At 34.7% G+C, this 19733-nt stretch overlaps 1 protein-coding gene across 1 annotated transcript in view; it reads left to right on the top strand.

The window, feature by feature from the left end:
- Positions 1–19733, top strand: part of OLA1 (Obg like ATPase 1) — a 187771-nt gene that overhangs the window by 129388 nt on the left and 38650 nt on the right. The window contains exons 6-7 of the mRNA XM_045868595.3: positions 5921–6001; positions 6304–6401. Coding sequence (XP_045724551.1) covers positions 5921–6001; positions 6304–6401 — 179 coding nt within the window. The remainder of the gene's footprint in view (positions 1–5920; positions 6002–6303; positions 6402–19733) is intronic.

Raw genomic sequence — 19733 nt, 5'->3', positions numbered from 1 at the left:
CCATGCAGAGCATTGCTGCCAATTGGCTTAGTTGAGTCTTTTGTTGATTCTTTACTGGGAGTTTTAGTCACTGAAGTATATAAAAAGATGGTAGTCAAGGATCAGTACTCTGGTCTCCATAAACAGCATTCATTTAGTAGAGCAACAAATGTTTAATATTCTGATTCAGGCAGATCCTAAATATCAAGTTAGAATATACAACGAAGGTCTGTTTCGTGAGAGAAAACATAGATTGATCTGTCCTCAACTTGGGATATTTAAAGGGGATACTCTGGGTTGGAGCAAGAAGAAGCTGTATTACTGGACTCCTAGCCAGACTTTTTGAGCTGAAGCCCTGACCCCCATTATTTTGGTCTGAGTGCATTGTTGACTGTGTGTTAGTTAAAGCCACCTAACCAGCACAGATCAGCTCATCTGGGTGTCAGCATCAGGTATTGGGATAGTGGATTTGGCTAGTTAGAAGTATCAGACTTGGAAGCTATAATTATTACAGAATAAGAGTGAGTCACCTTGATAAATTGCCAGGTCTTATCTATTTAGTCATCAAATTTTAGGATTACAGATGGTGAGCAGTGAATAGATGAAGCCTCCCTTCCCCCTCACGCTGTAAATATCTTTATTTCTTTTCCTATTGTAAAGATGATGTTTTTTGGTTAAGAATAAATAAAACAGCATTGTAGTTTTAAAAAAGAAGGCAGAAAGGTAAAGCTTCTCTGGTATCCAATCTTCTAGAAATTTCTATTGCTAACAATTTGGTATGGCATCTATCTAGTTTCATTATTTGAGTGCATTTGTATGTATGTATTATATATAGTTTCAAAACCACAATTGGGATCACATTATACATTCTGCCATAAATAATAATACTTAATACCTATTGAGCATTTACTATGTGCCTGGAGCTGAGGCAGTTACTTTACACATATTTTCTCATTTAATCCTCATAATCACCATGTGTTGAATTGGAGTTATCCCAATTTTACAAAAACAAAATTAGAGATGTTAAGTAACTGTCCCAAAGTTATACAGGTAGAAAGTGGCAGAGCCAGAACTCAAACCCAAATCTTTTTGATGGCAAAATTCATATTCTTAACTTTATTTCGTTGTTCTGAACCTGCTTTTTTCACTTAGCAATGCATTAAATTGGACATTTTCCCATGCAAATGTACATACAGCTATGTCTTGTCTTAATGGATAAAAACCGTTCTATGAATGTCCCATAATTCATTAGCAAATCTCCAATTAATGGGTTTTTAGGTTGTCCCTAATCCAAATCTCTCTTCTTGTGCTAGTATCACACTATTCTAATTACTGTAGCTTTATGGTTTAATACATAGCAAGGCAAGTCATATATTTTTCTCTCTAAATATTTTTTACTCTCAAGCAGTTCATTTTTTTTTTTTTTAGAATAATGATATATTCAATTTGTAACATTCTCCAACATCCCTGTTAAGATTTTAACTAGAATTGTGTTATATGTTGTAGTGGCTAGAATTTTTATCAGCATGGTGTTGATCAGTACAGATGAATTTTGAGTGAGGGTCTGGCCGAAACAAGTTTTAAGTTAGTGTCTCTGGACCTCAGGTCTGGGAGTCTATGGACCTAGAACATATACTTAATTGGCTGTTGTTGGGGCATTTGAATATTGCTACAAAGTCACTCATAACCCAGGTTCTTGGATTTGGGGATGATGAATTCCTCTTAAAAGCATTTGGAAGATATGTGCCATCATCCCTCAAAGGCACATAAACATAGAACTTTATATACAATTTCAGGGTGTTAAGAAACCCCTGAAATCTAGTTATGGGTCACAGATTAATAATTCTTGCTCTGGAAACTGAAGAATACCAAAATAGAGAAGTCTAGTATGTAGTCTTGGAAAGTCAGTTATGTTATTGCGTGCAAAGAAAAATATGATTTTTGTAATACATGGATTGACAATCAGGTATTATTAATCCCGATAGTAAATTTCCCTGATGACCTTGGACCAAGAATGAGGACCTGGAATAACAACCTTGGGAATAACTAGGCTAATCAAAGAGCAGTTGGAAAAACAGTGAGGAAGACAAATAGGCCAGGGTGATTGGGCAGAACATGAATTTCTGAGTCACTTAGACCTGAACTTGAATCTTAGCTCTGCCACTTACTGGCTATGGGAATTTAGGCAAATCACACGTTCTCTGTGAGCCTAAATACATTACAACTGCTATTAACACAATAATAAAATACATCAAGAAAATAGAGCATTTCTTAAGTTAAATGTGAGACTATTAGTAAGAAGAGTCAAAGCATATGAGTGAGGAATTCAAGGTGAGTTTGGATTTTCTTTTTAGTTAAAAGGTAGTTGTTCAGTAAAAACTAGTTCTTGTAGAATGTGAAGACTAGATGCCTGAATTGAGATTTCACTAAGAAAGCCAATATGTTGGTAAACCTTCAGAAATGTGAAGAAAAGGACTAATGAACAGCATTCAGATTGGAGAAGATGTCTATATGCGTTAAGGGAGTACCCAAGAGATTGTGTTGCCGTTTTGTAGACGACTGGTATTTAATCTTTCAACCATCATAATAACAATGGCACCAGCACACATTTACTGAGAACTTACTCTGTGCCGAGCACTGTGCTAAACACCTTATATGCATTCTCTCTCTTGATCTTCACGACAACCCCCCGGAGTAGATAGTGTCATCATCTATGTTTATCAATGAAGTAATGGGCCACAGACCTGGTGAATGGTAGACCTAGGATTTATTTTCACACTTAAGCATTAAGCTGTTACCTCTCCAATCAGTATACTCATACCACTGCAAAATAACCCAAAAGTTCACATATCTAGGAAATTTTGCATAATCTTCATTATGTTACAGGATTTTGAAAGTGAAGACTTTGTTAAAGTTATCAAAACAAAAGTTATCCTCCTACGTCTGTATTTCTACATAATCATGTTGCTAAAGAAATTATGAAATCCTAAAGTAACTTCTGATGCCTCAAGCATTAAGGTGTTTCTGTGTTTTTTGGATTGCGTTTATTGTATTGTTAGGAGTAGGGTAAGTATGTATTAGATTATTTTCTCGGTTAACTGGAGCGTTTTATTGTTCTCATCATAAGTATTAATATATATAAGCATAAGAAAAATTTTAGTCCATTAAGTATTATATACAGATTTGTCCAAATGTTTTCGTTCATCTGCTTAGAAGTTTTTCAGATAAAACGGGTGCCTGGGTGGCTCAGTCGTTAAGCATCTGCCTTCGGCTCAGGTCATGATCCCAGGGTCCTGGGATTGAGTCCCACATCAGGCTCCCTGCTCGGCGGGAAGCCTGCTTCTCCCATTCCCACTCCCCCTGCTTGTGTTCTGTTCTCGCTGTCTCTCTCTCTCATATAAATAAATAAAATCTTTAAAAAAAAAAAGTTTTTCAGATAAGGAACATAAAACATCTTTTAATTTTTTGCTAAAATTAAAATTCTTATGTAAGAATAACAGCACATCACAACTTTACCATATAATGATTATTTATATAAGATATTCTTACCTGAGAGCGATCTTTTTTTGTCTTAAGTAAACTGGCATCTTTTAATAATCTAAGGTGTCTTTTCTTGTTTGTTAAATCTTTTATGGGGCTAATGAAGAGAGTATTGGGTAAAAAATAAAACATTTAAAATTTTAAAACATTTTTACTTTCAACTCGTCAAATATTTGGTTATACCCTATAAATTTTTTCTTAAAAGGTTTAAATGTGGCTTTAATGAATGTACTGTTTGAGAACTTTAATTATGAGTAAATTCTCTTTAAAATTGACTGTTTCTAATTTGTAGTATAATGTGTTGGTGTGAGGAGAAAAAAAACGAATGCCAAAAAGATTATGTGATAAGATTTCAATGTCTGGAGTCATTGTGTAGTTAATTTAAAATGAAAGAGAAATACTGAAATTCCTTCACTAGTGATCATCATTTATTGGGGCCCTTTGGTTTTATAAAAATGTTTATAGTTACAAAAGTATATTATACTTTTTATATGATTAAAATTTAATTTCCTTCCTTATTTTTGGTTTGGCTTTCTTTTGTCTGTTTTCTTCTCTTTTCTTTTTTTAATTGAAAAAACTAATGGAACCAAATATAAGATGGTACCACTGTCTTCTCCTTCTTTTGTATAATCTTGTTGCGTGTCTCTACATAAGCTGTTCTGGCCACTCATCATAGTAACCAGCTGGGCCATTTCACCTGCTGGAGCCATTAAAGAGGACTCTCTCCCCCTAGATTAATCCCCTCCGACATTAGTTTTTTGCACTGACAACTGGAGCAGGCATTCAGAATTTGCAGGTGGCCAGTGTGACGCACATAATTGCCTACAATTTTAGGCAATGAATAAAAATGGTCTACATTACTTGTCAAAGGTTGTATATGCAGTGCCAAGTGAGATCTATGGGAAGCCTTTTAGGGTTTAAAGAACAGTTAATAGCAAGGCTGCACAGGGCTTTTTTAATCATAACGCATTTGTAATATAGCACTTTGATCTTCTCCTTGTAGGAAATGGTGTTACATTAGCCACTTTTAAACATTTATGAGTGAAATTCAGTTATAGAAGAGTAAAAGTGATTATTCGTAAGCAGAACACGTTAGATTTCATTAAAAGTTTTCAGCTTACCCCTTCCTTGTTAAAATCTGTGGGAAGTCTTTTTCCTGGAGAGTTTCAAATCAGGATCTAAGGACATAGGGCTTTTTCCTTATTTTTCCTGTTGGTAACAGCAAGATTTGGAAGGAAGGTATACTAAATATTGAGGTAATTTATACAAGGGGATATTTATAGAAAGATAACTGATTTATGGTAAAGTAAATACATCGATGAAAACCTAAAAAATCTATTGCTAATAACTGTGTATTACAATAAATTTGTGAGAAATGCATATTTAAAACATATCCATAAATTATCTTTAACAACAACAACAAAAAACCAGATGACTCTCAAACGCACTTCTTCTGGAAGAGCTAAGTTTGACCTTTCAGACCCAAGAGCCTTTTATTAACACCTGCCTGTAAGAAGAACCTTGCCACACGCAGCTTTTAGATTCAGAACCACAAAACTGATGAGGAAAGACTTGAAGGGTTCAGTTTGTGTCACTTGCTGTTTGCCGTTTCCATTTCACAGATGATTAATCTTTCTGTGAAGAAAGGCTAGAGAAACAAAGCACATTGGGCTCTTCCTGCAGTTACTCCTTCTGAATGCACACTAGCTTGCTAACTAAAAGGCCTTTAGATTTCCAGCAGAGAGAGATGTTCTGAAAGTGAATGCAGCTGGTTGGAGGTCACCAGTGCAGGGCTCTTGCCATTGTGTAATGGAGGCTTTGGCAGGTTGCGGGGGGGGGGGGGGGGGGGGGGCGGTGTTGGAGCAGGGACAGGAGAAGTGGGCAGGAAGAAGGTGTTGGCAAAAAATTAATTCCGAATTAAAAGGGTTTGGTCAGTTGATTTAATATTTTGGAGGGTAGATCATCAATAATAGGTTCAATTTCATCTATTTTGTTTTTCTTTTTAAGGAAAAAATTATAATTCCGTCTCTTTCCAGTATTCCCCCCTCCCTCCATTTCCTAATAGCATGTTTATCTTGTAAGTGGCATCACTAGGTGATGTTGAAATACTATTAGCTCTTACAGTCTTTGGTGTATGTGAATTGTCTTGAAATTTTTAAGACTGTTACTAATTTTGCTAGTATTCCACATATATATTAAAATGTTAATGCCACAACAACGTTTCATTGATATTTGGATTTTTGATGAGGTATTAAAAAATAATTATGTGTGTGACTTAGTTCCCCTTTCATATAAAATTGACTGTTTTTACTCTGAGGATTTGAAAACTCTTAATTTTAGTATTTAGTATCTAAATGTTTAGTGTCCATCTTGTATTTACTTTTTTCTCAATGTTGTGCAGGATATAATGTGCAAAGTCAAATCCTGGGTTATAGATCAGAAGAAACCTGTTCGCTTCTATCATGATTGGAATGACAAAGAGGTAAGTTATAAATATCATGCCTTCTATTCCTGCCTTGGCTTTGACTTCTTAGAGAACAAATTAGATTTTCCATTATTTTATATATTATTACTGGTAATATCTAGTTAAACTTTATTTCTGTCAATGATTGCTTATTCCCGGGCTTGTTATTATTTTCTTTTCCCCTACTCCTGATATTTCATAACTGCTAATCTCTTAAGAAACAAGAATTATGAAAATGAAAATGGCTACTTGTTTGAAAAGAGTTTATTTTCAAGTTATTCAACTTTTAAAAAGGATTCTTTCTCGGTTTCCCACTTTAGATTGAAGTGTTGAATAAACACTTATTTCTGACTTCAAAACCAATGGTCTACTTGGTTAATCTTTCTGAAAAAGACTACATTAGAAAGAAAAACAAATGGTAAGTGTTTCCACCTAGATATATTCAGACATATCCTGTCTCTACCCACAAACACACATACATATGAACTTACGACTATGTTAGATTTTAATATTTTTCTCATTATTATGAAGTTTAAAATGGATGAGAAAGCTTTGTCTGGTTTTATACATTCTGAGATGAATCTCCTAATTGATCTCCTAATTGATCTCTAAGAGAGAACTTAAGAAAAAACAAACAGAATTAAGTTAGGCAATATTGAATCATGCGTATTTACTTATTAAATTTAAATTTAATAGACGTTATTGTTTGTTTCCTCTGCAAAATGAGAATAAATGTAGTTAGAGCAATAAAACTTTCTAAACTAGGAATTTCTAACTATGTTGATATTATATGTGGCCTTAAAATACCCACTTGAGATTATAGCTGAGCATAAGTTTTAAAATCCAGACCCAATGCTTCAAAATTTTTTTTCAGTTAAAAAAACTGTGTGTGGGATGGGGAGAGGAAAATCAGTTATCTGTTTCAAACACTTTTAAAGTGTACAAAGGTAAAAGCTGCATTCATGTGTTAACATTTTTTTGACATGTAACCCAAATGTACAAGGTTTTCTTTCATTCACTAATAACTTCAAAAACTCCTATGTTCATGTAACATGTGGGGCATGTACACATTTGGCATTGCACTCACTTTGACTTGCCTCACAGGACCCTCAGTATTTTATGCTATTAAGTCATACAAACAAATCAAAACTATCCAAAGCAAAATATCTGCGTTCTCCTAAAATATATTGTCGGTTTTTCCCTGTACTTCATTAAGTACTTAGATGCACATGGTTTCAATTTTCCATTAAAAATTCTCATTTCCATATGATATCAAAGAGTGAGAAGCTTTAAACTGAAAAATAAACATTCATAGACTGGAAGCCAAAACAATAATTAATGTCAGATGGTTAACTCCAATAAATGATTAGAATAAATTCTGTGAAATTACTGCAACCAGAAATGCCCTGTTGATATTACTTTAAGACATTTTGTGTTCCTGATAGGAAACTGAATTTGTCCTCTTTATGGGCAGTGTTCTAGAAAGCATAAACTTAACATGAAAATTCAATTCTGACTGGTCAGTGTCCTCCAATAGATAGTTAACTTTAAAATAATCAGTACTGTCTTGTTTCAAATTCTTATAAATTTGGTGATTAATGTGTTAAAAATTGTTACCTTTGGGAAGGAATTTTAAAGTTTATTACTTGATCTCAGTTAATAAATCTTATTGTAGTATGAATGGTAAGGTTTCCTGAGGCTTCATGAAACAATACAGACATCAAAGTTTACATGAAAAGGGATGAGTCAGTTTCCTTGCCCAAAGGGGCTTCTCACACCTGTATCTGGATGATTACAGGTAGAACTCCCTGGCTCTAATTGTATAGTAAATACCATTTCCCAGACCCTAATGGTAGACAGACTGCTTGGGAGACGCCAGTCTGTGATTTAGCTGTCGCCAGACACCCCATGTTTTTTGTGAGACCAGTTGTGATGATGATATGGTTATAGCCAATTGAAAGCAAACTCTTGTCTAAATAGCAAATTTTAATTTATAAAGATGTAGAGGTATGGATGATCCTATTTATAAAACCAAATTTTAGATTTTATATATAACTAATGATCTGGTTTGGGGTTGTGTGTATGTTTGCTGGGGGGGTGGGGGAATCAGATCTTGTGCAAGTTAGTGTAATTGTAGCTGAAAGATCAAAGACTGGGTAACTGAGTGATGTTCCAGAAGAGAATTTACCACATAGCCATTTTCTGTACAGTTTCTGCCGCCTGCTGTTCCTATTTTCCCTCAAGCTAGCCATTGACTACCCCCTGTGCATCCCTGCTCATAAAAAATGATTGAGGAAGTATTTGTCATGTATTTATGAGTGGGAAACATTGTGTGATAGGGAATGGCATCTCCTGGAGCCAGAAAGATTGCCATTTTCCTTTCATTCAGCCACTCTGCTACAGCTTTAAATCCTCTGTTTATGCAACATAGCCTTTGTATTAAAGTGCAGAATAAATTTTTATTATGAAGGATATGAACACTAGGTTTTCATCATTTTCATCATTACACTGCAAGCAGATGTAAACAGTTCAGATACATTTTAACTACTAAATCGTTTAATTTGTGTTAGCATCTCTTTCTAGCATTTATAAAATCTAAGCTCCATTTGCATTAGTTGCTCCTTTAGCAAAAGAAAAAGTTTTGTTTTTTAAAGTTATTATATAATATTAGTGTAGCAAATTAAGACTGATGCAGGAAGCAGTAATAAATATTTTCATGGGTCTTTTAGATCTAGAAAGCTATTTTAAACGGTCAGGAAAGAGGAGGAGGAGGGATTTGTGATTTGGGCCATAAGAGGAAGACTGTAGGAAACTGTAGTTTAGTGGGTCACCATTTCAGACATAATGAACATTTTAATTACTAGTTAGAGTAGAATATAGGAATAGGAAGAATATAGGAAACTATATTTTAGGGGGTCACCATTTCAGACGTAATGAACATTTCAATTACTAGTTGGAGTTTACTTTAAATTTAAATGCTAACATTCTTTTTCAATCCTAGAAAAGAAGGAAGCATTTTGAAAGATAAGTCTGTTTTGTTATTGAGTAGGTACATTGACCTTTTGAAAGATGTAAAAAACGGAAATCTACTCGCTGGTTTTAACGATGTGAATTAGTCATTTCGTTGATTTATGATTAAGACCTAGCCCCTTGAAGAGAAGCTGACATGGCAGCCGGGATAGTATGGTTGTGTTATGATCAGATGACAGTAATCAAGATGTTGTAAGGGGAATCCACAGAAACCTTTTTTATTATTACAAATTGCTGTTCTTTGAATGCAGAAGTTGTCTTGGTGAGTGCCAGTGATTTTTGAACATTTGAGGATTTCATTTTTTAAAAACGATCAGTTGTTACTTATAACTAAAATTGTATTGTCTGCCATATTAATTTTCATTTGAGATTGCCTACTGAGTTACGGTATCAGGCAGGTACAGGACATTAGAACTGTCAAACCATTGCTTAATTAGGGGTTTAAATTTCAGCCGGGCGCGGTGGCGCGCGCCTGTAGTCCCAGCTACTCGGGAGGCTGAGGCAGGAGGATCGCTTGAGCCCAGGAGTTCTGGGCTGTAGTGCGCTATGCCGATCGGGTGTCCGCACTAAGTTCGGCATCAATATGGTGACCTCCCGGGAGCGGGGGACCACCAGGTTGCCTAAGGAGGGGTGAACCAGCCCAGGTCGGAAACGGAGCAGGTCAAAACTCCCGTGCTGATCAGGGGTTTAAATTTCAATCTTTGTACCTATGTTGCTCTGTAAGTAGTATATGCCATCCAGTTATGAAGTCAGTAGAGCAAACTAATTTTAGATATTTTGTATACCTACATAGCTTCCAATTATGTTTCATTTTTGTGTTCTCTTGCCCCTATCTTAAAACTATTGGTAAAGGATAATTCCATTTTATTGCTTATATATGCTACACGTTAATATTCAACTGAAAAATATAACTAACATTTAAGACATTCAGACTTCTTGTGTGCATGGGTATGTGTATAAACATGTATATTTGCATATGCCTCGGTGGGCTTGTGGTCATTAAACATTACCCTTTGACTAATATTATATGAGTCAGTTAATCTGGTTATTGAAATTGATTCAAGATACATAGACAAATATTTTCTGTCTTTTAAGTTGTTGTGTAACCAAGGGCAGTGTGTCAGCTTCACTAACTGAATTCTAAATAGAAAAAGGTTTTATTAATTCTTACTATTCTGTGATTCAGTCCCCTCATCCCCACTTTCCCGTTTTTGTTAGTTTTCCACATAATTTGTATACAGCAACTAGAAATAGTTTGGTGATACTATACACTGTGTGCCTGGTTAGGGGGAGAATCACAGAATAAATCCAACATTTCCTTGATTTCTTGAACTGTATGTGAGGATTACAGGTATTGTATCTCAGCAACTCTGAATGAAGAAGAAAATATATTCATTTTTTACTTATAATTTTGTATGTCTATATATCTATATACACAATACAGATACACATGTACATACATATACCTACATAAAGGTAAAACTATTTCTATAAAACTATTCTAAGTGGGGCGCCTGGGTGGCTCAGTCGTTAAGTGTCTGCCTTCGGCTCAGGTCATGATCCCAGGGTCCTGGGATCGAGCCCCGCATCGGGCTCCCTGCTCCGCGGGAAGCCTGCTTCTCCCTCTCCCACTCCCCCTGCTTGTGTTCCCTCTCTCGCTGTCTCTCTCTCTGTCAAATAAATAAAATCTTTAAAAAAAATAAAATAAAATATGAAACTATTCTAAGAAGTCATCAATTTCTGACAAGATTATTTACTGAAGCTAGAAATTTATGCTGCTGTGGAAAAATCACATTGTTATACATTTGATTTACTTGAAACAGAGAAAGTGAGAATAAGTAATTATTCTTAAAAAAATTATTCATTTTAGTTTAGGAGCTTCTCAAGTAGATTTGAAATTAGGTTTAATTCACATAAAGTTTTCAGAAACATACCTTCTTGTATAAAGCAAGATTCACATATATGAGATTTTTAAATGTTTTTGTCATCCACTAGTGTGGCAAAGGAAAAGCCCTGAGAGATCCATGCAATGTTTTGGGGGATTATAATTTCTATTTTTTGTCATTTGTGGTTCATATAGTTTTGGGGGGTTGTTGTGTCCCCTTCATCTTGAAGTACCTAACATTGTAAAGCCTATGAGAATACATTATTTATTCTGAGTGTGTTCCTACCTACTTCAAATCACAACATAACGCTGGTAGGTTTATTTTAACACGTGAGAGGTTTTTTAGCTGAATTAAATTTTATAAGCTATAATTTATAATGATTTTCATAAATCAAATACTTTTTTTAATGGTGATTCCTCTATGAGGACTAGTGCTTATATGCTCCTTTGACAGATATAAAGGGGTGATAGGGCAGGTCAAGTGTATTCTGGAAGTCTAAACTAAGCCATTTTTTTTAATATGAGATTGATAAAATTGGTGAACTTCTGGACAAAATATTCTTAATTTTACTTGTTATAAATGAATCTAAAAATTTTTCTTAAGACCCCTTCTTTGTTTTACAGTCTTTTGTTTTTGCTACTAGGTGATTCTCAACTATCTGCTTTTTAATTTGTATTATGATAAAGCTTTGAAACAGTATCATATACACTACAAGTTGGGAGTTGGGATTTCAAATAATTTCCAGTGAATGGATTTTGTGGAATTGATTATTTTCTAATTTCTTGGATCAGAATCTTGAGAGCTTAAAAGAATATACTAAAGCAAAACAATTTTTTTTTTTTAATTATAAGAGATGGAACTCTAAAAGAGATAGGAGGGAAAGGACTTTGCTCATTCAGAAATCTTTTTACTTGGAATGTTCTTTTGCATTTGTACACATATATACATGTAATAATACTTGTGATTTTCTTTCTGTTTCATTAAGTGGATTTTGGGTACTCTTTCAGCAATTTCATATTCTTATCAAGTGATATTAGTACCCTAGAGTGCTTAGTCATAATGAAACCAAATAACAACTCTGATTCCATAATATGAAAAAGATAATTATAGAAGAAATCACATCTTTTTATAGGAATATAATGCTATTTATAATGCTACCCACTGTACTATGCATTTTAGGAATTTCCCCTGGCTTATTTGCATTTTTGCCTAGTACTATTTACAGACAATAATTTCTGTTTGCAAAATGGTTCATTGAATTTGAGAAAGTGATACTTTTGGGAGGGTCAGTTGTTATTTTCATTAGCACATCTATTGACTTACTGATTTATGAGTGATATAATTTATCAAATATGTCAGGACATTTATCTTTTTTAAAGTAGCTGAAGAATTTCACTGCATATATAATAGGGAAATGTTTCACAGAGTTGTTTCTAGCTTTAAGAGATAAACAAGTGTTCTCTTACCAGAGGGGAGGTCAGTAGGGGGATGTGTGAAACAGGTGATGGGGACTAAAGTGTACACTTATTATGATGAGCGCTGAGTAATGTGTAGAATTGTTGAATTACTCTATTCTACATCTGAAACTGATATAACACTGTATGTTAACTATACTGGAATTAAAATTTTTTTTAAAAGGAACAATTAAAATGTTTTCCATGTAAAACATAACAAACAAGTGTCCTCTAGGATTCTCTCATATGAAATTAAAATATATGTTCCCCATTCATGCACACACATACATAATCTAAGAAATGAAAGGAAAAGTTTGACTTATATAGTGTTTTTCAAATTACAGATGATTCATGTACACAAAAGAATTTTCCTGCCTCTCTACCCCACTTACGTTGGTGAATAATTCAGGGACTATTAGTATTTTTAAAAATATGTGCCCCGGAGATGAAGGACCTGTAGATCAAATTTTGTTTCCAAAACTGTGAGTTGAGATGAGCTACACTCATAAAATAAGAGTTTTAACTAGTAGTAGTTGGTAGAAGTGGAGGAGAATTTTGAAGCCTAGAAATTTTAGGACTGTTGGGGGTAATGGAGCCTTAATGTGGTATACAGGATCTGAATAAGTTTTTCCTAGGAGAAGGCTGTAGAAGAGAAAAGGAGAGGGTGCCATTTGGGGCAGTTTGGGTGTTTTGTCTAATATCCTGCTTGTGCAGAATAGGAAAGGAGTATTATTTCCACTGCCCTTCATTCCTGTGCTCTCTCCTGTGTTCCCCAGTCACAAGATCTACTTTTGGAGTTAATGTTGTAGTTCAGCTACTACATTATAAGTTAAATAGACTTTCGAAGGCTAGACCAAAATGTTGGGTACCATTAATAACATTGGGTCTGTAAAGAAAATGAATTCTGGGGTACCTGGTTGGCTCCGTCAGTTAAGCATCCAGCTCTTGATTTCAGCTCAGGTCATGATCTCAGAGTCCTGAGATCAAGCCCTGCATCAGGCTCCCTGCTGAGTGTGGAGCCTGTTTGCGATTCTCTCTCTCCCTCTGCCCCTCCCCTCTTGCATGTGCTTTCTCTCTCCCTATAGAAATAAAATAAAAAATAAAATCTTTAAAAAAAGAAAGAAAATGAATTCTAAGAAACTTTGAGCATACAGTCTATTTATAAATTAGGTAGTATATATTATGAGGAATTTTGGTATATAAAGAATACTGCTACTTTAGAATTTGAAATATTAATGTGGTGGTCCTTATTTGTTGCTAACTAGGTCTTTGAGTGCAAGCAAATTACTTAGTCTTTCACATATTGAAGACAATTCATCAGAATGTTCACATAAAATGTGTTCTGTGTAAACAATATTTCCCAAATTTAATAACCATACTCAAAAAGAATACAATAATAGAAAAAGGACTTGTTTAGTCTTCTGAGTGTATCTTCTGGATATATTCCCTTGGTTTTTCTTTTTATTATATGGATAAAGGAATAAAATGTATTATATACATACATATATATATATATATATATATGTTTACAGCTGTAGTTCTATGCTTTGAAACAGTTGTACTCCAAAACAAAACAAACAACCGAGAATCATCTCTCTTGTACAGTAGCAGTAGCAGTAAAACTCCCATGATATCACCACCATCTTCCATGACTCAGCCCCTATCTCCTTCTCAGATTGGGCCCTGTGACTTTACCATTGGTGCTTAGAGGATTTTGTTGTTATTTCTTGGCTTCCATTAGATGAAATCATTGTTTATTACAATAGCATAATTTTTTTTAAAAAAATGGCTGTTTATTCTTTAAAAAGCCTTTAAAACAGTTCCATTGTAATCTCCTATATATCATATATCTCATTTTCCCTATTTTTGAATATATATGTGTGTGTGTGTGTGTGTGTGTTGGAGATGAGGCAGTGAAGGTTAGTTAGTTAGTAAAGATCATCTCTAAGATTCCCTCTTCCAGTGCTAGAATTTTATGATTTTAATGAATTGGATTATATCATATTCACAAAGAAATGATGCCTATATAAATATCTAGTACCTTCTCAACCCTCATATACAGGTTTGTCATGGTAGGATTTTTTTGTAACTGTGGAACTATAGAGAGCATTGCTGAAGTTGCAGAGACCCAGTTTATGAGCAACAGATATGGCTGGGTTGGAGATAAGACCTGATCTTTCCTCTACTCTCATTCCCTCTCTCATATCTTTACCCCTTGAAAATAAGTCTTTTCTGGGTCTCAACCATGTTCCGATCTTTCCTCATAGTGAGCAGCTATTGCTTTGACTAGAGTGAGGACAAAGTGGAAATAAAACCTATCTGTAGAATTGACTTATCTGTATTTGAGGCTAGTTATATAAGTCAAACTGTTATATTTTTTTATTCTGACATGACCTGGAAAGCATTTCCTCATCAAAAACATTAGATTATGAAATACCCTCAAAAGCCTACTTAATTCACAACATAGTAGAAATAGTGCAGTTTGGATGAGACATATTTTGGTATCTGTAACCATTTTTATCACCAATTTTTTTTTTAAGATTTTATTTATTTATTTGACAGAGAGAGACACAGAGGGAACACAAGCAGGGGGGAGTGGGAGAGGGAGAAGCAGGCTCCCCACTGAGCAGGGAGCCTGATGCGGGGCTCGATCCCAGGACTCTGGGATCATCACCTGAGCCGAAGGCAGATGCTTAATGACTGAGCCACCCAGGTGCCCCTTTATCACCAATTTTTAAATTCTCCTTAAAAATGTGTTCTAAAAGAACTGACTTAGGAACTTTGAGTACACCCCTATCTATAAAGTTTAGGGCTGCATATTGGTATCCATTCAGTCTTTTAAATGCTTTCTTAAGAGGAGAAGTTAATTTCATAAAAACTTATGATTATGAATATAAATTTCAAATTTATGTTTATGAAGACTGTGAACTCATTGAGGAGGTGGGTACTATGTTTCCTTTTTCCTTTTGTAAGCAGATAATCATTGAGCCCTTCTGTGTGTCATGTACCATTCTAGATGGTAAACAGAAAAAGTCCTTGCCCCCTTAAGGCTTATAGTCTCATGGGATAATAGACAACCAGTGAACAAATATTTAATACTTAATGTCAGGAGATAACTAAAACAATGAATAAAAATAAGGCAGGGGAAGAGGGGTGCCATTTTAGTTAGGGTAGTTAAGGAAGGCCTTTATGAAGTAAGAGAGAGTATGCCATGAGAGAATCTGAAGAAAACTCAGTCCAGGGAGAGCAAACAGCGAATGCAAAGGCATGCGTGACAGAGCATTGAAAAAGAGTAAAATCTGAAAACAACCACTTGAAAAGAACTTTGTAAATTCTTAGATTGTCAAGTGTTTTAAACAACCTTTAAAGTAGTGTTTGCAAATATGTAGATTTACTTTGAATTTCATCTTTCCTTTTTCATGCTTGTCTAGCAACTTGCTGATCCACACTACCACTCATAAAGCACTTCTTTTAAAAGAAATCCCTCAATGTATGACCTTAAAGAAGTAGATTGAACTTTACTAAAAATAATAGCCTGGGGCGCCTGGCTGGCTCAGAGCTTACGATTTTTTTTTTTTAAAGATTTTTATTTATTTATTTAACAGAGATAGAAAGCACAAGTAAGCAGAGCAGCAGGCAGAGGGAGAGGAAGAAGCAGGCTCTCTGCCAAGCAGGTAGCCCGATTTGGGGCTCGGTCCCAGGACCCTCGGATCATGACCTGAGCCGAAGGCAGCCGCATAACCAACTGAGCCACCCAGGCACCCCAGAGCTTACGACTCTTGATCTCGGGGTTGTAAGTTCGGGCCCCATGTTGGGGCTATAGAATACTTAAACTCTTTTTAAAAAACAGCAACTTAACATTTGTCAAAATTTTATAACATCATAATTTATATTAGTTCATCGAATCCTCAGACAAATCCCAACCTGGCCCACACAGCACTGTACTATTTTGGCCTTGAATTGGTTTTTCACTAAAATGAAACATTTTGATCATTGGATTAAGCAATCTGCATTTTAGATGAGGAATGGGTTACGTTAGCCAAAAGGTAAATGAAATTAGTGTTTCTATTAATAAAGATACAAAGGTACCTTTTTAGTACTTTAAGTATTTGTCATTAAGATCAAGGAGTAGTCATCAATATTCCTGATGATTATCAACATTTTCCTTAGAAATTCGTTTAAAAAGAACTGCATAGTCTGTGGAAGACATCTCTGGGTTTAATCCATTTTGATATTTAAAAGAAAAATAGTATCTGTTGGTAATCATTTTTTGGCTTATTTTCTTGTTTTAAATTACGTTTCAAAAGATTTTTCACAAAGAGCATATCTGGATGTCTGAAGCATGAAGGTGACTAGTATGTTTCATACATAATTTATATTTAAAATTGTTGCCTTAAATGGTGCCATTTTTCTTTTGTCTGTCTTACCCCTACCGTACCATTAAATGACATTGACTTAGCCTTTCCTGTACCAAACCAAAAGACATACATGGCAAATCATCATTTATTATTGAGCTTCTGCTATGTGGCAGGCACCCTTTTGAGTTTAGAAATTGGTGAGATGTTAATAGAAGAATAGGTGAAACATAGGAAAATTTTATGAGTATTTCTGAAGCATAGATATCATCATGCCCATTTTATAGATAGGGCAGTTGGAGAGATTGTAGAATATGACCAAGTTCTTGTAGCAGGCAAGTAGTAGAAATAAACCCATTTGACTTGAATGTTTATGTCTGTTCCACACATGACAGAACAAGATGTATTTGTGAATCTTCAGATATCTTTGAAAATGTTGCTTTAAGTAACTTGAGCATTTTGTTATGTTTTATCTCAGAAAATACCATCTCCACCAAATTGTTTAGTGTTAATAAAAGGAGATAATTGTCAGGATGACAACTGTGTGCCTTTCTTAGGATATTAAGCTTTAGCTGTTGGTGTTTTTGCCTTGCCTTATCATTTTATTAACTATATAATACTGTTACAGTGTATATTTTAGCACCCACCATAGCATCCATTTTTAAACATATACCATGTATAAAAATTTTGTTAGAGAAAATACAATGGCTCGTATTGAAATTAAAAACTAAAAATTACATCAAGTTGCCATGTCTAAAATAATAGTACAGAATAGACCCCAGAAAACATAGCTGTAACCACAGATCATTTTATATATATTAATATGGTAAGCAGAATTTGCCTCCCTACCCCCCCCCAGCATACCATACAATTTGTTAAGAATAATTCTATTGCTAGGGGTGAAGGAGTTGATGTTTAAATGAACAGGGGAGTGAAAGAATATCATGAATTAGAATAACAACAAATTCATATGCCTAATATGTTGTATTAGTTGTAATCAGCATCAAGTCAACACTTACGGAACACTTAACTATATTCCAGTTACATTTAAGACTCCCAAAAACCTTACAAAATTGGTACCATTGTTATTTTAAGGAAGGTAAAGCAAGTATAGAGTGCTTGAGGAACTTGGCCAAGGTTGCATAGCCAGTCAGAGGTGCCAAGATTCAAACCTAAGCAGTTTATCTCCAGAGCCCATGATCTTTACTACCATGCCATAGTATCTCAGCTTTGGGCCCTTGGTGATGGGAAAGGTAGACAAGGCCTGAGCAATAGGTCATATACTAGCTACATTTCCTATCACTATAAATTTCATTTAGATAAGATTTTGTTGTTGTTAAACAGTTAACGCACTGTGAAATTTGAAGCTAAAAATTCACTATAACCTGATTAGAGAATGCCAACTGAAGGTAACATAAAAATTGTTACCTAAACTGTATTTTAATTTTCATGAATTTGTCATTGAAAACTGTATTGCAAACATGTAGCAATTTAATAGCCCTTTATAGGGACAGTAGTTAAAGTAGTTTATATATTTTTACATAGAAAATACATATTATCAGTCATTTTTTAAGATAAGTACTTTCTTCTGCCATTTGGTTGTTTTGTTTTTGTGTGTGTTTTTAACCACATAGTAATTTGTTCTATTTCCTTGTATTTTCAGTAAGTTGGATTTGTTTTTGAGACCTTCTTGGGAGTGGAAATTGTACATGTGTGTGCATATGTGCATATCTTTTATTAGATGAAGTACATATAGATAATTTGCATAATCTGTTTAAATTCTACATTCATGCACAGCAGTATAATGGAAAGAACATATATACATATGTCTTGGGCAGAATACTGACTACCATTTGTTGAGCATGTGTTATGTGCTGGACTTTTGGGGTGCTTACATAGTATGTTCTCTTTTTTTTAAGATTTTATTTATTTATTTGAGACAGAAAGAAGTATGCACACACCCAAGCTAGGGGGAGGGGCAGAGGGAGAGGGAGAAGCAGACTCCCCGCCAAGCAGGGAGGCTGACATGGGGCTTGATCCCAGGACCCCGGGATCATGACCTGAGCCAAAGGCAGACGCTTAACCAGCTGAGCCACCCAGGCACTCCTATAATATGTTCTCTTATTTGGATCAATCCTCATAACAACCCTGGAACGCAAATATTTACCTATTTACTTAGAGAAGTATAAAGTGAGAAACCTAGTTCAACATTTTAAAGACATCTTTTATCTTAAGCTCATCAGAAAAAGTATTAAACATTTTATTGCATTTATAGCAAGCCTTTCATGGAACAAGTGCACAGGTTTTTTTTGTTAGTTGCATTCTAGTGAAAGTTGCACAGAAACCCATACAGCTAGATTAGAAATAAAGGAAATAAAAATTAAAATAAATAAATAAATAAATTGTATGGTCAATTAAGCTATGACAAAGGAGGCAAGAATATGTAATGGGTAAAAGACAGTCTCTTCAATAAATGGTTCTGGGAAAACAGCTATATGCAAAAGAATGAAACTGGACCACTTTCTTATACCATAAGACTCCTAGAAGAAAACACACAGTAATTTCTTTGACATAGGCTGTATAAATATTTTTCTAGATATGTCTGCTCAGGCAAAGGAAACAAAAGGAAAAATAAGCTATTGGGGTCTACACCAAAATAAAAAGCTTTTGCACAACAAAGGCAACCACCAACAAAACAAAAAGGCAATCTACTGAATGGGAGAATATATTTGCAAATGATATATCTGATAAGGGGTTAATATCCAAAATATATAAAGAACTTATACAACTCAATACAAAAAAAAAAAAAAAAACCCTAACAATCCAGTTAAAAAAAGGGCAGAGGACCTGAATAGACATTTTTCCAAAGAAGACATATAGATGGCCAACAGACACATGGTAAGATGCTTAACATCACTAATCAGGGAAATGCAAATCAAAACCACAATGAGATATCACCTCACGCTTGTCAGATTGGCTATAATCAGGGAGACAAGAAACAACAAATGTTGGCAAGGATGTGAAG

The sequence above is a fragment of the Mirounga angustirostris genome, unplaced genomic scaffold, assembly GCF_029215605.1.
Source record: "Mirounga angustirostris isolate CCGP_5_RB_7025 unplaced genomic scaffold, mMirAng1.0.hap1 SCAF_3, whole genome shotgun sequence".
In the NCBI taxonomy this organism is placed as follows: domain Eukaryota; kingdom Metazoa; phylum Chordata; class Mammalia; order Carnivora; family Phocidae; genus Mirounga; species Mirounga angustirostris.
The sequence above is the reverse complement of the archived record's forward strand: the minus strand, read 5'-3'. Positions and strand labels throughout refer to the sequence as shown.